At 44.9% G+C, this 13,222-nt stretch overlaps 1 protein-coding gene across 1 annotated transcript in view; it reads left to right on the forward strand.

Annotated features, from left to right (window-relative positions):
- Window positions 1-13,222, forward strand: part of INADL (InaD-like (Drosophila)) — a 138,459-nt gene that overhangs the window by 29,540 nt on the left and 95,697 nt on the right. The window contains exons 16-17 of the mRNA XM_010149628.1: window positions 22-150; window positions 11,508-11,665. Of these exons, the coding sequence (XP_010147930.1) occupies window positions 22-150; window positions 11,508-11,665 (287 nt within the window). The remainder of the gene's footprint in view (window positions 1-21; window positions 151-11,507; window positions 11,666-13,222) is intronic.

A 13,222-nucleotide genomic window follows, 5' to 3' on the forward strand; every position in this document is an offset into this window, starting at 1 on the left:
ACTAGAGCTTTTATTTTTCAGGTGAAACCTGTGGAAGACATTAATCCTGAGGAGGAAGAAGGGGAATTAGCATTGTGGTCTCCTGATGTGAAGGTTATTGAACTGGAGAAAGACAAAAACGGTTTAGGATTCAGCATTTTAGACTATCAGGTATGCTTTCTATATAACTGAATACTAAAAATGCCTTTGATCCTTTATCTTGTGTGGTGCCTTAAAACGTTTTGTGCTGTTGATTAGTGGGTGATCAACTTGCCGCTTGGGCCTAGAAACTGTGTGGGGAAAAAGTAATTTATTTTGAGGCCAACTCCATAAAATATAGTGCAGAGCTTGTTCTAACCCAGTCTGATTATCGGATGGGAGCAAGTGCAAAATCTTTAATCAAACTCCACCTCATAACTCTGAGTTTAATGGCTAAATGCTGGGGGAAGGTTGGGTTTTGGTTTATTTTGGTTTAACTTGGAATGACTTTTCAGCTATAAGAGTGACAAGCAAACTTCCTTAGGTATTGCAGCATCCTTTCCTAGGTACTAAATGTAATGAGTCTTCTGCTTTTCCTCCCCTCACTGCCCCAAATCACCTTTCATTTCGCACTGGAGTACAGACCCGTACTGGTCTGTGGTCCCACCCAAGCCATGGCAGGCTTCTCTCAGGCTTTGAATCGAGCCAAGAAAAGCAGAGTTTGCAGAGGTAGCTTTACCAGGAGCGGCCTTCGCAGTCAGAAGGGAACGTCAGGGCTGACAGGTGAACTGGTGGTGTAACTCAAGTTTCTGTAAACATTCACCTTAATACATTTATTTAACATACTGATATAATAATAAAGATTGCAGAACCTAATTAATGATTTTTCAGTTCTGCTTCTCTGTTTAAACTATGAAGCCAGTATGTCAGAGGTACGGGTAGAGTTTTTGGGGGTGTGGGGGTACGTGTTTGTGCAGGGATGAAGTTGACTTGCTGAAGTCATTCATAGCTTAAAACTTCATTTCTCCAAGAAGAACCATTTTGAGGTAGATTATACACTTACTTGTTAAACTCCTTAGAAATCAACAGGCAAGTGTTTAACTGGAGGAAAATTCTACTGAAATTAATGAATCCTTCTGTCAGAAATATTTCCTTCAATTAAATAAATAGAAACTCTCAAAAATTTGTCATTGGAATAAAACGTTCTTCATGTTTCTAGTCAACGTGATGTATTTTTAAACCTCCAGCCATCATATTCATAAGGAAATAAAATAGCTGGATCACTCTTCATAATAATACACACATCACATCAGAATACTGCTTAAACATGTGGTTTAATAAAAAGCGTTCAACCGTTGTGCTTAAATGTCAAGTGATATAAAATTCACTTTTTGATACAATAAGGCGTGAATTGGGAATGAATAAGAATAAAAAATATTTGAAGTATTATGCAGAACCATTAATTCTATATTTTACCAGTGTGATTTAAGATTACTGAAAATAGATCCTGTTAGTCATTTTCGCTGACACATGTTGTGTTGCAGTGCCAGCTTTACTGTAGAGTTGTGAGGAGTCTTTACAGAGCAGTAATACACAGATTTGCTTTTAAGTTCTCATATAATCAGAATTAATGAAGGCTTTAATAACAGGCTTTTTATTTACTTATTCACAGATGCAAATACATGAGCAATGTTGTGGTACTTTCAGCTAAATTTAAATACATTCTAATCAATTCTAAATGAGTGGTAAACCACTTAATCTCAGATCTTTATAATTTCAAGATATTTATGTATAAAGTATGCTCTTTTGTTTGGGATTTGCCTCTTAGATCTTTTACACTTTTCATCATCTGCAGATTAATTTCTATATAGAGATATCTGTGTGTTTATGTAAATACATCCATCACATTCTGGAGTGCAGGGCAAAGAAAATAAATAATTGTCCACGCTGGATTGGAGGCAGGGGAAAGAGAAAGTACGTGGTTCCTAGGAGACTGGTTGCCGTTCTTCAAGCAGATTTGCTGAGAAGCACAAAATTACAGTGAAGTGTTTAATTGTGGCTTAAAGGACCCGAGACCTAACTCTGTACCCGACAGTTCTTTCTGCAATTTTACCCTTCTTTAAAAAATGGAGGATTTTTTTAGGCACATACTTTGTTTTGCAAGGAAATACTCAGGCCAGCTAATGGCAAATGACACTACTTGCACTATAGATCCACTCCATTTGGCTCTTTTTGAGTAATCGTAGGATTTATGGTCTTCAGATTTGTGTTTTTAATGAAGCTGTGTATTCACATGGCCTAGCGTCATGGATCAACGCGGCAGTGAGAGACCAGCCTTTCTAGTTGTTGGTGGAGGTAGCGTGGGGAGGAAAATACCTTCTAAGAGGTGATTCTAAGCAGAAGGCCTGTTCGTGGTGCTCACAATTACACACGTAAGGACTGACGGTCTCGATCCGTTACGGAGTTTGAGGAAACTTTGGCATTACGTGCCCAAGTCGGAGGTGGTGGCACTGTATTCAAATTATTTCTGTAGCTGTTGGGGTTGAAATGGTACTTCAGAAATCCTGGCAGAACTTCAGGCTGATCAGTAGGAACAATGAAGTAACATGACAGGAGAAAAAGGGCGATGCAGTATTGTTCCGTCTTACTTTCCCCCGCATCAAGGTACGATAACATCTCTGAAATGCTGCCGCAGTACCAGTGAATACCAGCCCGCATCAGTTGCCTCTTGTGCGAGACTGGTGACTGTTATCTGCAGTATTTGAGAAGCCCTGACATCCTGCTCACACAGACGTGCTCAGTCATGACAGTGAGCGATGCCAGATGCGCTGCAGAAGTGGAAGAATGCGAAGCAATTAGAGACCAGGCTGCTGGCAGTGCTGGGGAAGTTTCTCCCTGCTGCTTTCGTTCGTGCTTGGTATTGGTTTGGAAACATGAGGCTTTTTACCTTTCCATCTTACTCCTGATTGTAGAATTAGATGTGGTGCTGAACACTCTCACGGTATATAATTTATAGTATTTGTTGGTTTGTTCTCCCAAAGCTGACTGCGTGGTTGGCGTGAAGGATGCTGTGCCTCAGCTGTCTAAAATGCTGGGCTTCCCCAGCCACACTCTGAAAACCAGTGTTAATAAAAAACTCTTTGTGAGGTGGAATAGGAATCTGAGTACGTAGAAAACTAAATGCTGAGATGGAGAAATTGTTAGTCTGGTGTATTAATTTTTAATGGGCTGTCTTTCTAATACTGTTTCATTTATCAACTAAATGATAAGCTCATCCCAAGTGACTTGCAGGATATTCCCAGAAATGTACAAGCATAATTCCAATGCCTATATATTTTAATGAACTAATTACAAATTAATTATACCAATTATGCATAATCAATAGTATTTCTACTTTGTCCTGTGTTTTCTTTTGTCCGTCTTTAGGGATTTAAGTGCTTAAAACAGAGCTGCCGCCTTTTTTTAGGAAGATCTTCTTGGAAGGCCTATACACATGTTCCTAAAACTTTGGGATGCCTTTAGAGAGATAGACTTGCCCTCTTTGCCGTAACAGGGCTTTTTTATGTGGGATAGTGTTCAGGTTCCTATGATCACTATGAATAAACAAATCTTTTCCCCCTTTTGCTGAATGTTTGCAATTATGTGGTAGGAAACCCTGGATCTTTGAGGCTGCTGCTCTGCTAACAAGGTCGATACTTGGCGAGAGGGGAGGCGGATCCTTTGTATTTCCAAAATGATCAGTTTCACTGGATTTTTTTTTTCTCCCAGTGCAATGGCTGATTTAAATAAGAAACACTGAAGAGGTCTTAAAATGCAGTCTTCTGCGTGTTTTTCTGTGTCACCCCTGTGCTGGGATCTTGTCCAAGCTCTCAGGCTAGGCATTGCTTTTTCTCGACAGTGCTTAGGTGGAAAGCCGGCGGAAGGAGGGGCAGCGGCAGCCGTGCCGACGGGCTCCGCGTGCCGTGTGCTCTCCTCCGCTGATAACGCGCCGTGCTCAGCAGGGACCTGAGGAGCAGCCTTGCGCTGCTGGTGATCCTATCTCCAACAGGGACCCTGCCCCCCTTTCGGCCATTAAAAAGGTGTGCTGTTCGGTCTTCGGGCCAACTTCGCGGTGAAGCAATATACTCTACCTCCCTTAATTTCCTTGTAATTTCACTTGGAGGAGTTGCTCTCTTTTTCACCTCTTAACTAACTTTTATGTAGTGTTGCTGGCGCCGTTAGCGGCAGGTATGTTTTGAGGGACCCAGTGCGCTGTTTGTGGAGTGCTTTGGGATCATCCGTGATGCAAGGGGCTACGGTAAGGGCGTTTCTTGTTCTTTGTCAGTAGTCGTGGAAGTATCCAGCTTTAACAGTAACTTTGTCTAGCCTGAAGCTAAACCTCCTAGCCAGCAAGTCAAGAGCTAAGCTGTTGTTACCGAGACCAATCCTCTTTCTTAGATGTTAAAATGAGAGGGGGCATGGTACGTCTCCTCCTCAGCTTAAAACAGAGGAGAAACGCTGTATAAAAATGGTGGAGATCCCCAGGCCTTAGAGCACGAGGAAGGAGAAATCACACAAGATGAAGACCTCTAGAGAAAAGAGAAGAGATCGCAATAGCGTGAAAGGTACTTTGAGCGGCCCTGAAACAGTGTTTGCCGAAGACCTGATGCATGCAGGCCAACAGATTCTGTCAGGAGTGTTTTACGGAAGTATTGGAAAAACCACAGGTAGCTGAATTGCGGATTTCTTGAGGCAGTATTGACCAGAAGGTAATGTGGATGGTGTGATGAGTTTTTATCAAATTAAACAAAAAGCTGAATGGACTTTATGTGGAGCTTAATTTACTGCGATTTGAAGGCAGAGTATGTTAAAGCAGCTGTTTGAAAGTGCGTGAAACCAGAGAGTGCGAGGGTTGGAATAGGGAGGGTTGACGCTTCCATAGCTCTTAGGAATGCCTGCCATGGAAGGGCAAGTGCCCAGTGCCCTGCAGACCTGTGGGGCTGTAGGAGCTCACGGGCTTACCTGCTCCAAGACCTCCCTGCCAACGTGGGTGTAAATATCTACCCGTCCGTGGAAGCGGGAACAGGCATTTCAGGGCTGTTCTGAGCCTCATGTTACCCTGACCTGAAGCGGCACGAGGCGTGCCTGCCTTTGTCAGCCTGGGTCACTGCCGAGGGGTTCTTGCTGCAGCCTGGCAACACGGGCGCCGCAGCCGCCTTACGCCTGGGCTTATCTTTATCATCATTAGCAGATTTTTCGTCCTGTTGAACTGAAGTCTTTTTTTGCTGCACGTCCAGTGGGTTATGTTTTGTTCTTCTCTTGGGGAGCATGGGAAACAATTGTTTTCTTTTTCATAACAAAATCACTGCATAGTCATTCACGGCAGGAAGTGAAGCAATTTAAGTGTCTCCAAATATCTTTCCTCTTTTCCTTATGCCCCAAACAAACAGGCTCCAGATGTAGAGTTACAAAAAGCAAACTGACTTCTTATTTGTAGAAGGTGGTATTCAGCTAGGTTTAGTATTTGTTTTCTTTCTTTCCTGGACTGTCCAGCAGTGAGATGCGGTCTGGAATGCTTTGACATGTGGCTGGCTAAACGTTTGCCCTCTTGTGATAATTTGAGCTTTGTCTGTCTTGTGATAAGTTTGTTATGAACAAAGAAGCATATTCATGTCCTTGTTAAGCACATTTTCACCTGATCATGTGATGGAAACCTGTGGCTTACTGGCAAAAGCTGCACAGCTGTATTAAAAGGCCGTTTTACAATGGCTATCAGCTTGGTACTGGGAAAACTGATAAAGGCAGCTTTTCTCCCATCTCTACAACCCATCCACATTCATTAACATCAAAGTTCTGTAAGCCTCAGTCCCAACGGTGTTGGGACTCATCTCACAGAGGATTTGCTTCTCTCCCCCTATGGGAAAGTTCTGCATCCTTTAAATCATATTAAGCTCCTTCATTTGTAAAATAATTCTTAATAGTGTGTCATGAATTGAATTCAATGTAGCTTTTTGAAAAATTCTCTTGGATTTCAGCTTAAATACTGCTTTTCAGGACCAGAGAGCTGGTGAATGCAATTGAGCACATTCCTGGTAAAGTTTCTAGGGTGTTCGTGATTAGTGGTTTTGAAAACCCCAGTGCAGCAGTACTAAAAGCACTGGGAGAGCAGAAACCACTTTAATAAGAAAGCAAAGAGACTGTGTATCTCAGCGTGGGATACAGATACACAGGAATAGCTTGCTGGGGTAGAGAAGCTGGAGAACTTGGATGCAGGAAGTCCCGTTAGGGCTTGGGTACGCCCTGATGCTGGGCTGGGGGGGGTCATCAGTCTGACTAAGTGAGAAGTTTGGAAGGAATCTCATGTATGGAGTGGAGTGGCATATCCTGTCTTTTGTGAGCTGCAACAGTCGGTGCTCTGGACAGTACCTGAGTTTGCAGAGAAACTGCAGCATTGCCGAGGACATCTGTTTTAATTTGGTTTGTTGCATATCCTTGAAATAAATGCTAAGCAGTATTATTATTAACCTTTAGAAAGGTTTTCCCTATTCCTCCAAATTCTACAATCTGGTTGTTCTTTTTCATTTCCTGCTAGGAAGAATAGCTTTTAATAAAAACAAAAAAACCTCCAAACCAAAGAAATTCATTATTATTCCACAGATGTCTTCTGCCTACAAGAGGAGGCGAGAATTTAAAGGGACAAAACTGTAGCTAGAGTTTCTCTTGAACACTTGGCAAATCTCAGCAAGGGTAGGATAACGTAGATGAGACTAGAGGAAGCTGTGCAGCTGAGTGTTGCTTATGGAAAACCTGCGTGGGTCTGTCAGTGAGCTTGTGGAGATGGGGCAGGGACGGGCGTGTGAAAGCCCCACCCAGGCAGCCCCAGATCTGTTGTTCTGAACGGGTGGGATGTTGGGTGTATGGTGGTGCTGATGGATGAGCGTGAAGAATTCTGGAAACTCCCAGAAGTTCTGAGGTATTCTGTTTTCTTAATACCTCACCCTTCTGGAAGATGCTGCTCCCCAGATCCAAACTCTACTGTTGCTCTTGGAATTTTTCTGTCTCTTCTCACTGCAGCCTTGAAATTCTCCGCGACCTTTTTCCTACCCCTCTGCCCTCCCCACCGTCCATACCGTTGCAAGTCTTCTTTGGGCCAAGTCACCATTTGCAGAACCTTGTTGCTAAAAACCCAACCTGTCCTGGCTCCCCACTTTTCTTTTGCAGCTTTTTTTGTAGCCAGTGTCCCGTCGTTCGTGTGTTTGCTGTTCGTGACGCAAGGTGCCCACGCAGGAGAGCTCTGGTTTGGGTGAAGATGCGTACTACGCTTCCACAGACTGTCATGGGTGGCGAGGACAGTGCACCCAACTGTTGGAAGTGCCTGCTGGGCTGTCCTGGGGGATTTTTAGCTCGGGGATTATTTGCATCTGAAAGCTCATCAAACCCAGAACGTGCATTAGGACCACCGAGTGTGGGTTGTGCAGGTGATGCCGTTTATACCTCTTCCCTTGGCACGTTGGTGTTTTTTCTATTCCCACACATCCCTATCCCTTCTTTATCTCATCACACAGTGACTTTCCTCCATTTCCTTATGAGTTCAGGGGGTTTTTTCCTTATCTCTGTGGCTTTTCCCTGTAGTCAGCATTCAGTGTGTTTTTTCTGGAGCTGAAGAGTCTGAAAGTATAAGATATTAAGAGAGTTTAATGAATGTAATCCCTGTGACTTTAGCTCTGTTGAGAGCAAATATGAAAGGCGGATGAAACCTTCGGTTGATTGAGAAGTTTGATAAATTAAAAGATAGTGACATGCACCTGAGTCCACTGCACAGTTACACTTTCAAAACTGCTACAGTCAGTGCCTGTCTTTGATCTTTTCATTTGAGAATAGCAGTAGTGTGTAAGATCTGCTTTTGATCATTCCCTGGAGGCACTTTGGTCCCGACTATCTGCTGCACATCCCTCTTCGGCGGGAGATGAACGCTGACGGCTCGGTGCGTGCCAGCTCCACGCGGCTGTGAGCAATTGCTGGCCACCGTGTTCATTCTTGCTGTGGAAGACTGGTTTGATTTCAGATCGCAGATGATGAAAGCCCGGTGTGGGAAACCCATTGTGCCACCTACTCTTAGTTTGCTGCTCTCTCTTCCTTCGGGTGTGGCGCTCTCTGTTCTGTTTGTTTTTTTCTTTCCCTGTGAATTCCTGTTTCTTTGCTGACGTTTCCCACAACAGAGGTTTTGATTAATGCTGGCGGCACACTACAGCTTCTGAAATTCATTGCTTTATTCCCTCACTGCAGATCGATAAATACTTATGTTTTATTTCCAGTGCTTTGCCTTACATCACGGAAAAGTCCAGCGTTCCTCCTTGAATGCCGTCCTGTATTTGAGTTTGTGTTACTTCAGCACGTCAGCCTGTAGTTTATGTCTTTGGTACAGCCAGAGGCTGTGCGTCCTGCAGTCGTCTTCCGAAGCAGTCCTGCTGCCTGCCAGCTAGTGTGAGTGCAAGAGGCAGAAACGAGTTGTAAACACTTTGAATTTCAATCTGATTGCCCATGCAGTGTGGATCTAACAAAAACTAGTTGAGCACTTTCTCGGGGTGTTTTTTTCAGGCCTTAGAGCAACCTTGGCAGTTCCTACAGCCAACTCCTGTAAATATGTTGGAGTGAAGGAACAGAAGGCTTGGACCTGGAGTCTCAATCCTAAATTGAGACCAGCTTAAGGAGGGAATTGGACCTTGCTCACAGCTGGCTCTTCCTCTCTTTTCTCAGGAAGTACTTAGTGCCTTTTGAAAAGGCTGCAGGTTGTTCACCGTTCTTGATTCTTCCATCCCGTTTGCGTTGTTGGTGGGTATGTGGAGGGTGCCCCTACGAAGGGAACGAGCGGCACTTCACGAAATGAGAACGTGGATGAGTATTTTGAGTGATTTTACAACACTGAGCATACAGGTAAATTACTTGGTGCACAGTTCTGCCTTTGTTCTACATAATAGCAAGACAAAAATAGAATGCATTGGGTCCTTTTAACTGTTGGAGAATCATGGACTCATAGAATCGTTTAGGTTGGAGAAGACCATTAAGATCATGGAGTCCAACCGTTAAGAGCGTATGTTCCTTGTACAGGATGCTAGAGTGTTGTGTGCGAGAGTCTTTCAGTCTGGTATCTTACTTGCAAACTGAGGAGTTTTAAATCTGGATATGTATGTTAGCCCTGGAAGTGGTCCCATGCAAAACGTAATGAAGCTGGGTTGCTCTGACCTCCGAGCTCTAACATGTGTTTGTTTTGGCTCTCTCGCAAAAACCTGCAGTATACAAATTGGCACTTGTAAAATTGTTCAGATAAATCAAAATTGGTAGAGGAAAAGAAAGTTTCAAACTGTTTCTTTTGGGATCCTTTGCCATGCTATTTTTGATGTGTGTTTTCAGAGGAGTGTTTTTGTGGCAGCAGGCAGTTTGTTGCTTGAAGAAAGCTAAAATATTCTAGGAAGTCAGGCTAGCTGAATTTAGACCTTAAGTGATGCCAAAACTAATATAGTCTGTAACTGAGTGAGAGTGGCTTTGCACGGTAAATGTCAGTCACCCGCAGCTTTGTCTCACGTTTTCATCTGAGCCTTTATAAAAGGAAAACACAGACAAAACCCCAGAAAATGTGGTAGCAGCTTACATCCAATGGAGTTAGAGCTGGAGTCTGCTGCATGGGAGAGACTGCTCCTCATCCCCTGCACACAGCCGGGCTCCGGAGGCATGGGGATGGATTCCTCTGGGCATGGAGCGCCGTCGGTGCTGCCAGAGTGGGCTGGCCTGGAGTGCCCTCTCTTGGCTGCTGCCGAAACCTCACATTTCGGTAAGGACGGTTGTTACCCTTTCAATTTTCCAGTGTGATGGGCAGAGTATTGGTTATGTTTCCAGATTTGCTTCCTAAGGACCTCAGGTACCTGAATGTGAGTCTCCGGTGCCCATGGCGAGCTCGAACCCCTCACTGGAAGCCACAATAAAGCTCTGTGCTCCAGCAGCATTGCACGTAGGACCCTGTTAACTTGGTGCTCCTGGGACTCTTAACGTTGCAGCAGAGCTCAGCTTTTTAAGAGACTACATACTGCTCCGAATCCAGGGATCCCAGAGGCGGCAACTGCAGTGGCCCCTGCTTGACTCTTTGCACTGCTAAATGAATCCAGAACAAATGAGGCTCTGAAAATAATAAGAAAAATTTGACACCTGGACTCCAGGAAACATTTGTGGATTTTGATGAGGAGCAGTAGGGGGGAAGGGAAAACCTACGGTTCAGCGTAGTTAAATATATGGTGTGCTAAGTATGAATAAATTGTGACTATTTTAAACAAGTTCATATACTCTGTGGCTGGCTCAGGCACAAAGGAAAAGACAACAGCTACAACATACTAGTTCCTCGGAGGGTTACCTGGAGGCCAGTGTCCTGGGCTGCTGCTGGTGCATGGCAGTCGTCAACATTCATCGTTTATACGAGTGGCAATTTTTTTTACACATAATTCTTCTTTAAAAAAAGAATTTGTGTCAGTGCTTGTGAGTGAAGAGGTTTTTGTCTCCTGATAGCCTCACTTGGCAGTCCAGTTCCTTTCCGCATTGTTCATACGTGATTCATTGTGTAAAGCAATCCTTCAGCACACTGAAGTTAAGAAGTTCCTCTTCAAATGGCCCAAGCCCAGTTCATGCCTGTTTTAAGGTGGCTAAATTGCACGGAGCTGTCCTGTGCACGCTCCCCCCGCTGGGATGCGAAGTCACGTGATAATTTCCTGAGCTATTGAAGTCGGGTCACTTCTGTATTCCAGCCGAGTACCGTTACAGCAACATCTCAGCTCTGGGTTTGGGGAGGGTGTTTCTTCCCAGCCTGTAAACTCCATCCAAGTGAATCAGCCTTTCACTTTAAAGCAGAGACTGAAATCCAGCTCTGGATGGATTTCCATCTAGCCCTGGCTGCTAGTGCCTAAAAATCACGATTATGTGGCTTAACGTGAGCCACGTAAAATGAATCAAGTGCCTTAGGGTGGGTGTGCAGTCACAGCTCATGCTGGTTTTTACCCTTGAATGGGGGTGTGTGGCCATGGAGGTGGCCCCGAAGTCCGTCAGGGCACCGTGGGGGTGAACTTGCTTTGCGGTTAGCATAGAAGGTAAGAATCTGTTTTTCAGCCTGCTGCTAGGGCTGCTTTCTTTCATAAGCAAGACAGCAGCCCACGCAGGCCAGTTGCACTCACTGCTGACAAGATGTGAATGTGAATTCAGTGCTTGCTGTCTTGCTTTAGCAGGTGTTGTTCTTTAGGGTGTGTTTGGGTTTGAGCGTAAATCCAAAAAACATCATTTCTTCTGGTTTGGTCAGAAAAAGCACAGTGCAACCCGCTGTTGCAGTCTTCTTCATGGTAAATGACAGAGAATATGTATGAACAATTACACCTTGAAATGCAGTAGGTCTGTGTCTTAACACGCGGCTTTTGTTGCATTCCTCGTGGCAACGACACAGCCATTCGCGCTCGGGGTTTTACAGCACTGCTCATGGTACTGGCTTAGCCCTGACACTGTTTAGTTGCTGTTGCTGTTCTCTTCCTGTACAATAGCTCCCTCTGCTTGAAAACAGCAGTGTAATTATAACCCCTGTTTCGGATTTGCCTGATCAAGGGTCTTTAATGTGGGCCCTTTTATTAAGATTGCTGCGTCTCTTCATGAAGCAATTCGACACGTGGCTTATGCTCGTGACTGTCGAAAAGTACCAGTGGTAACTGTGCTGTTCTCAAAACCTCACTGCACAGGGAGTGCCTGCGTTTCCAGGAACTCTCGCTTCATTTCTAGCAAGATTAGAGCTGGTTGGACAATGTTTTCAGCTAAACTGTCTCTTACCAAAACATGATGATTTATTGGAGCCAAAATCTTTTATTGCAGTGAAGACTTAAGTTGAAGCAGGACCGTTTCTCATCAGAAGTGTGGTAGATAGGACAAGGGGTAACGCGTTTAAATTGAAAGTGGGGAGGTTTAGCTTAGATATCAGAAAGGAATTCTTCCCAGAGAGGATAGGGAGGCACTGGGACAGGTTGCCCAGAGAAGCTGTGGATGCCCCATCCCTGGAAGTGTCCAAGGCCAGGCTGGATGAGGCTTGGAGCAACCTGGTCTAGTGGAAGGGGTCCCCCGGACTGGGGGGGCTTTAAGGCCCCTTCCAACCCAAACCATTCTGTGATTCTATGATTCTATGATCTTGAATATCTGCAGAGGAGAAGCTAATGGTGAGCCTTCCATGTCCTCCTTGAAGGGGTCAGATCTAGAACCCAAGGAAGACCAGCTTTGGATCAGACAGAGCAGGGGTTTGAACCTGGTTCTCCCACATTCTCAACCAGCACGATAATTACCGATAATTACTGGGTCAGTCATTCACTTGCAAATTTTTGTCAGCTTATCTGCATCAGGAAGGACGAGTGCTGGTTTTGTTTTGTTTGTTTTTATCAATATAGCCAAGCCAGCAAAGTCACACTATAAAAGCTGTTGTGTCAGCAAAGGTGTAGTTTTGCTGAGAGGGCGTTCACCCATTGAGGGAGCCAGCATAACCCTTGCTTGCCATGGCAAGATCAGCCCGTGATAGGAAAACTTGCTGGTTTGGTTCGAGCAGCAAACCCTTCCTAACGCGAATGGTGCTTCACTGGCTCAAAAGTGGCTCTCTTGGCACGACCCTGGTTTTGCAAAGAAGTCCGAAGGAGGTTTTTCACTTTGCATTGGAGCAAACGCCCAGATCCAAGCCATCTCAGTAGCCTATGTCAAACGGAGCGTTTGTTCTGTGGTCGGCTGTCATGGGCGTGGGTGGGCACGTGGGTTGGTCAGCAAGGGCAGGCAAAGCTGGCTCCCTGCACAAAGGGCAGCAGTAAATTCAGTACTCTTAAAGCAAAACCTCTTTTTTTTCTTACATCTTAGAATCATTTGGACTCTTCTTCTGGACTTCCCTCAATCGCCTTTGTTTTGTTTCTGAAAATTTCCTAAGCGTATGCGGAATGTGGCTAGGTTGCTGCTGGAAACCCTCTCCCCTCGGCATGGTCTGAGGCAGGACTGAGCACAGGCAGCCGGGCAGCCTGAGCACGTTGGCAGGGGTTCGGTGGGCACAGCACCCTTGCACGGCCGAGGCCGGCTACCGGCTGCGGGTGGCAAGACACAAAGACTCGCCAGGAAGCCTCCTCTCGACAATGTGGTTCCTGGGTGTTTGGGAAGGTGGTCAAACGGCAGGATGAAGCAGTAGAACAGGAGAGAATTATCAGTAACATGTATTTACTCGAATTCAGCCTCAGCATGGCTC

This window comes from Eurypyga helias, unplaced genomic scaffold, assembly GCF_000690775.1.
Source record: "Eurypyga helias isolate BGI_N326 unplaced genomic scaffold, ASM69077v1 scaffold874, whole genome shotgun sequence".
Taxonomy (NCBI): Eukaryota; Metazoa; Chordata; class Aves; order Eurypygiformes; family Eurypygidae; genus Eurypyga; species Eurypyga helias.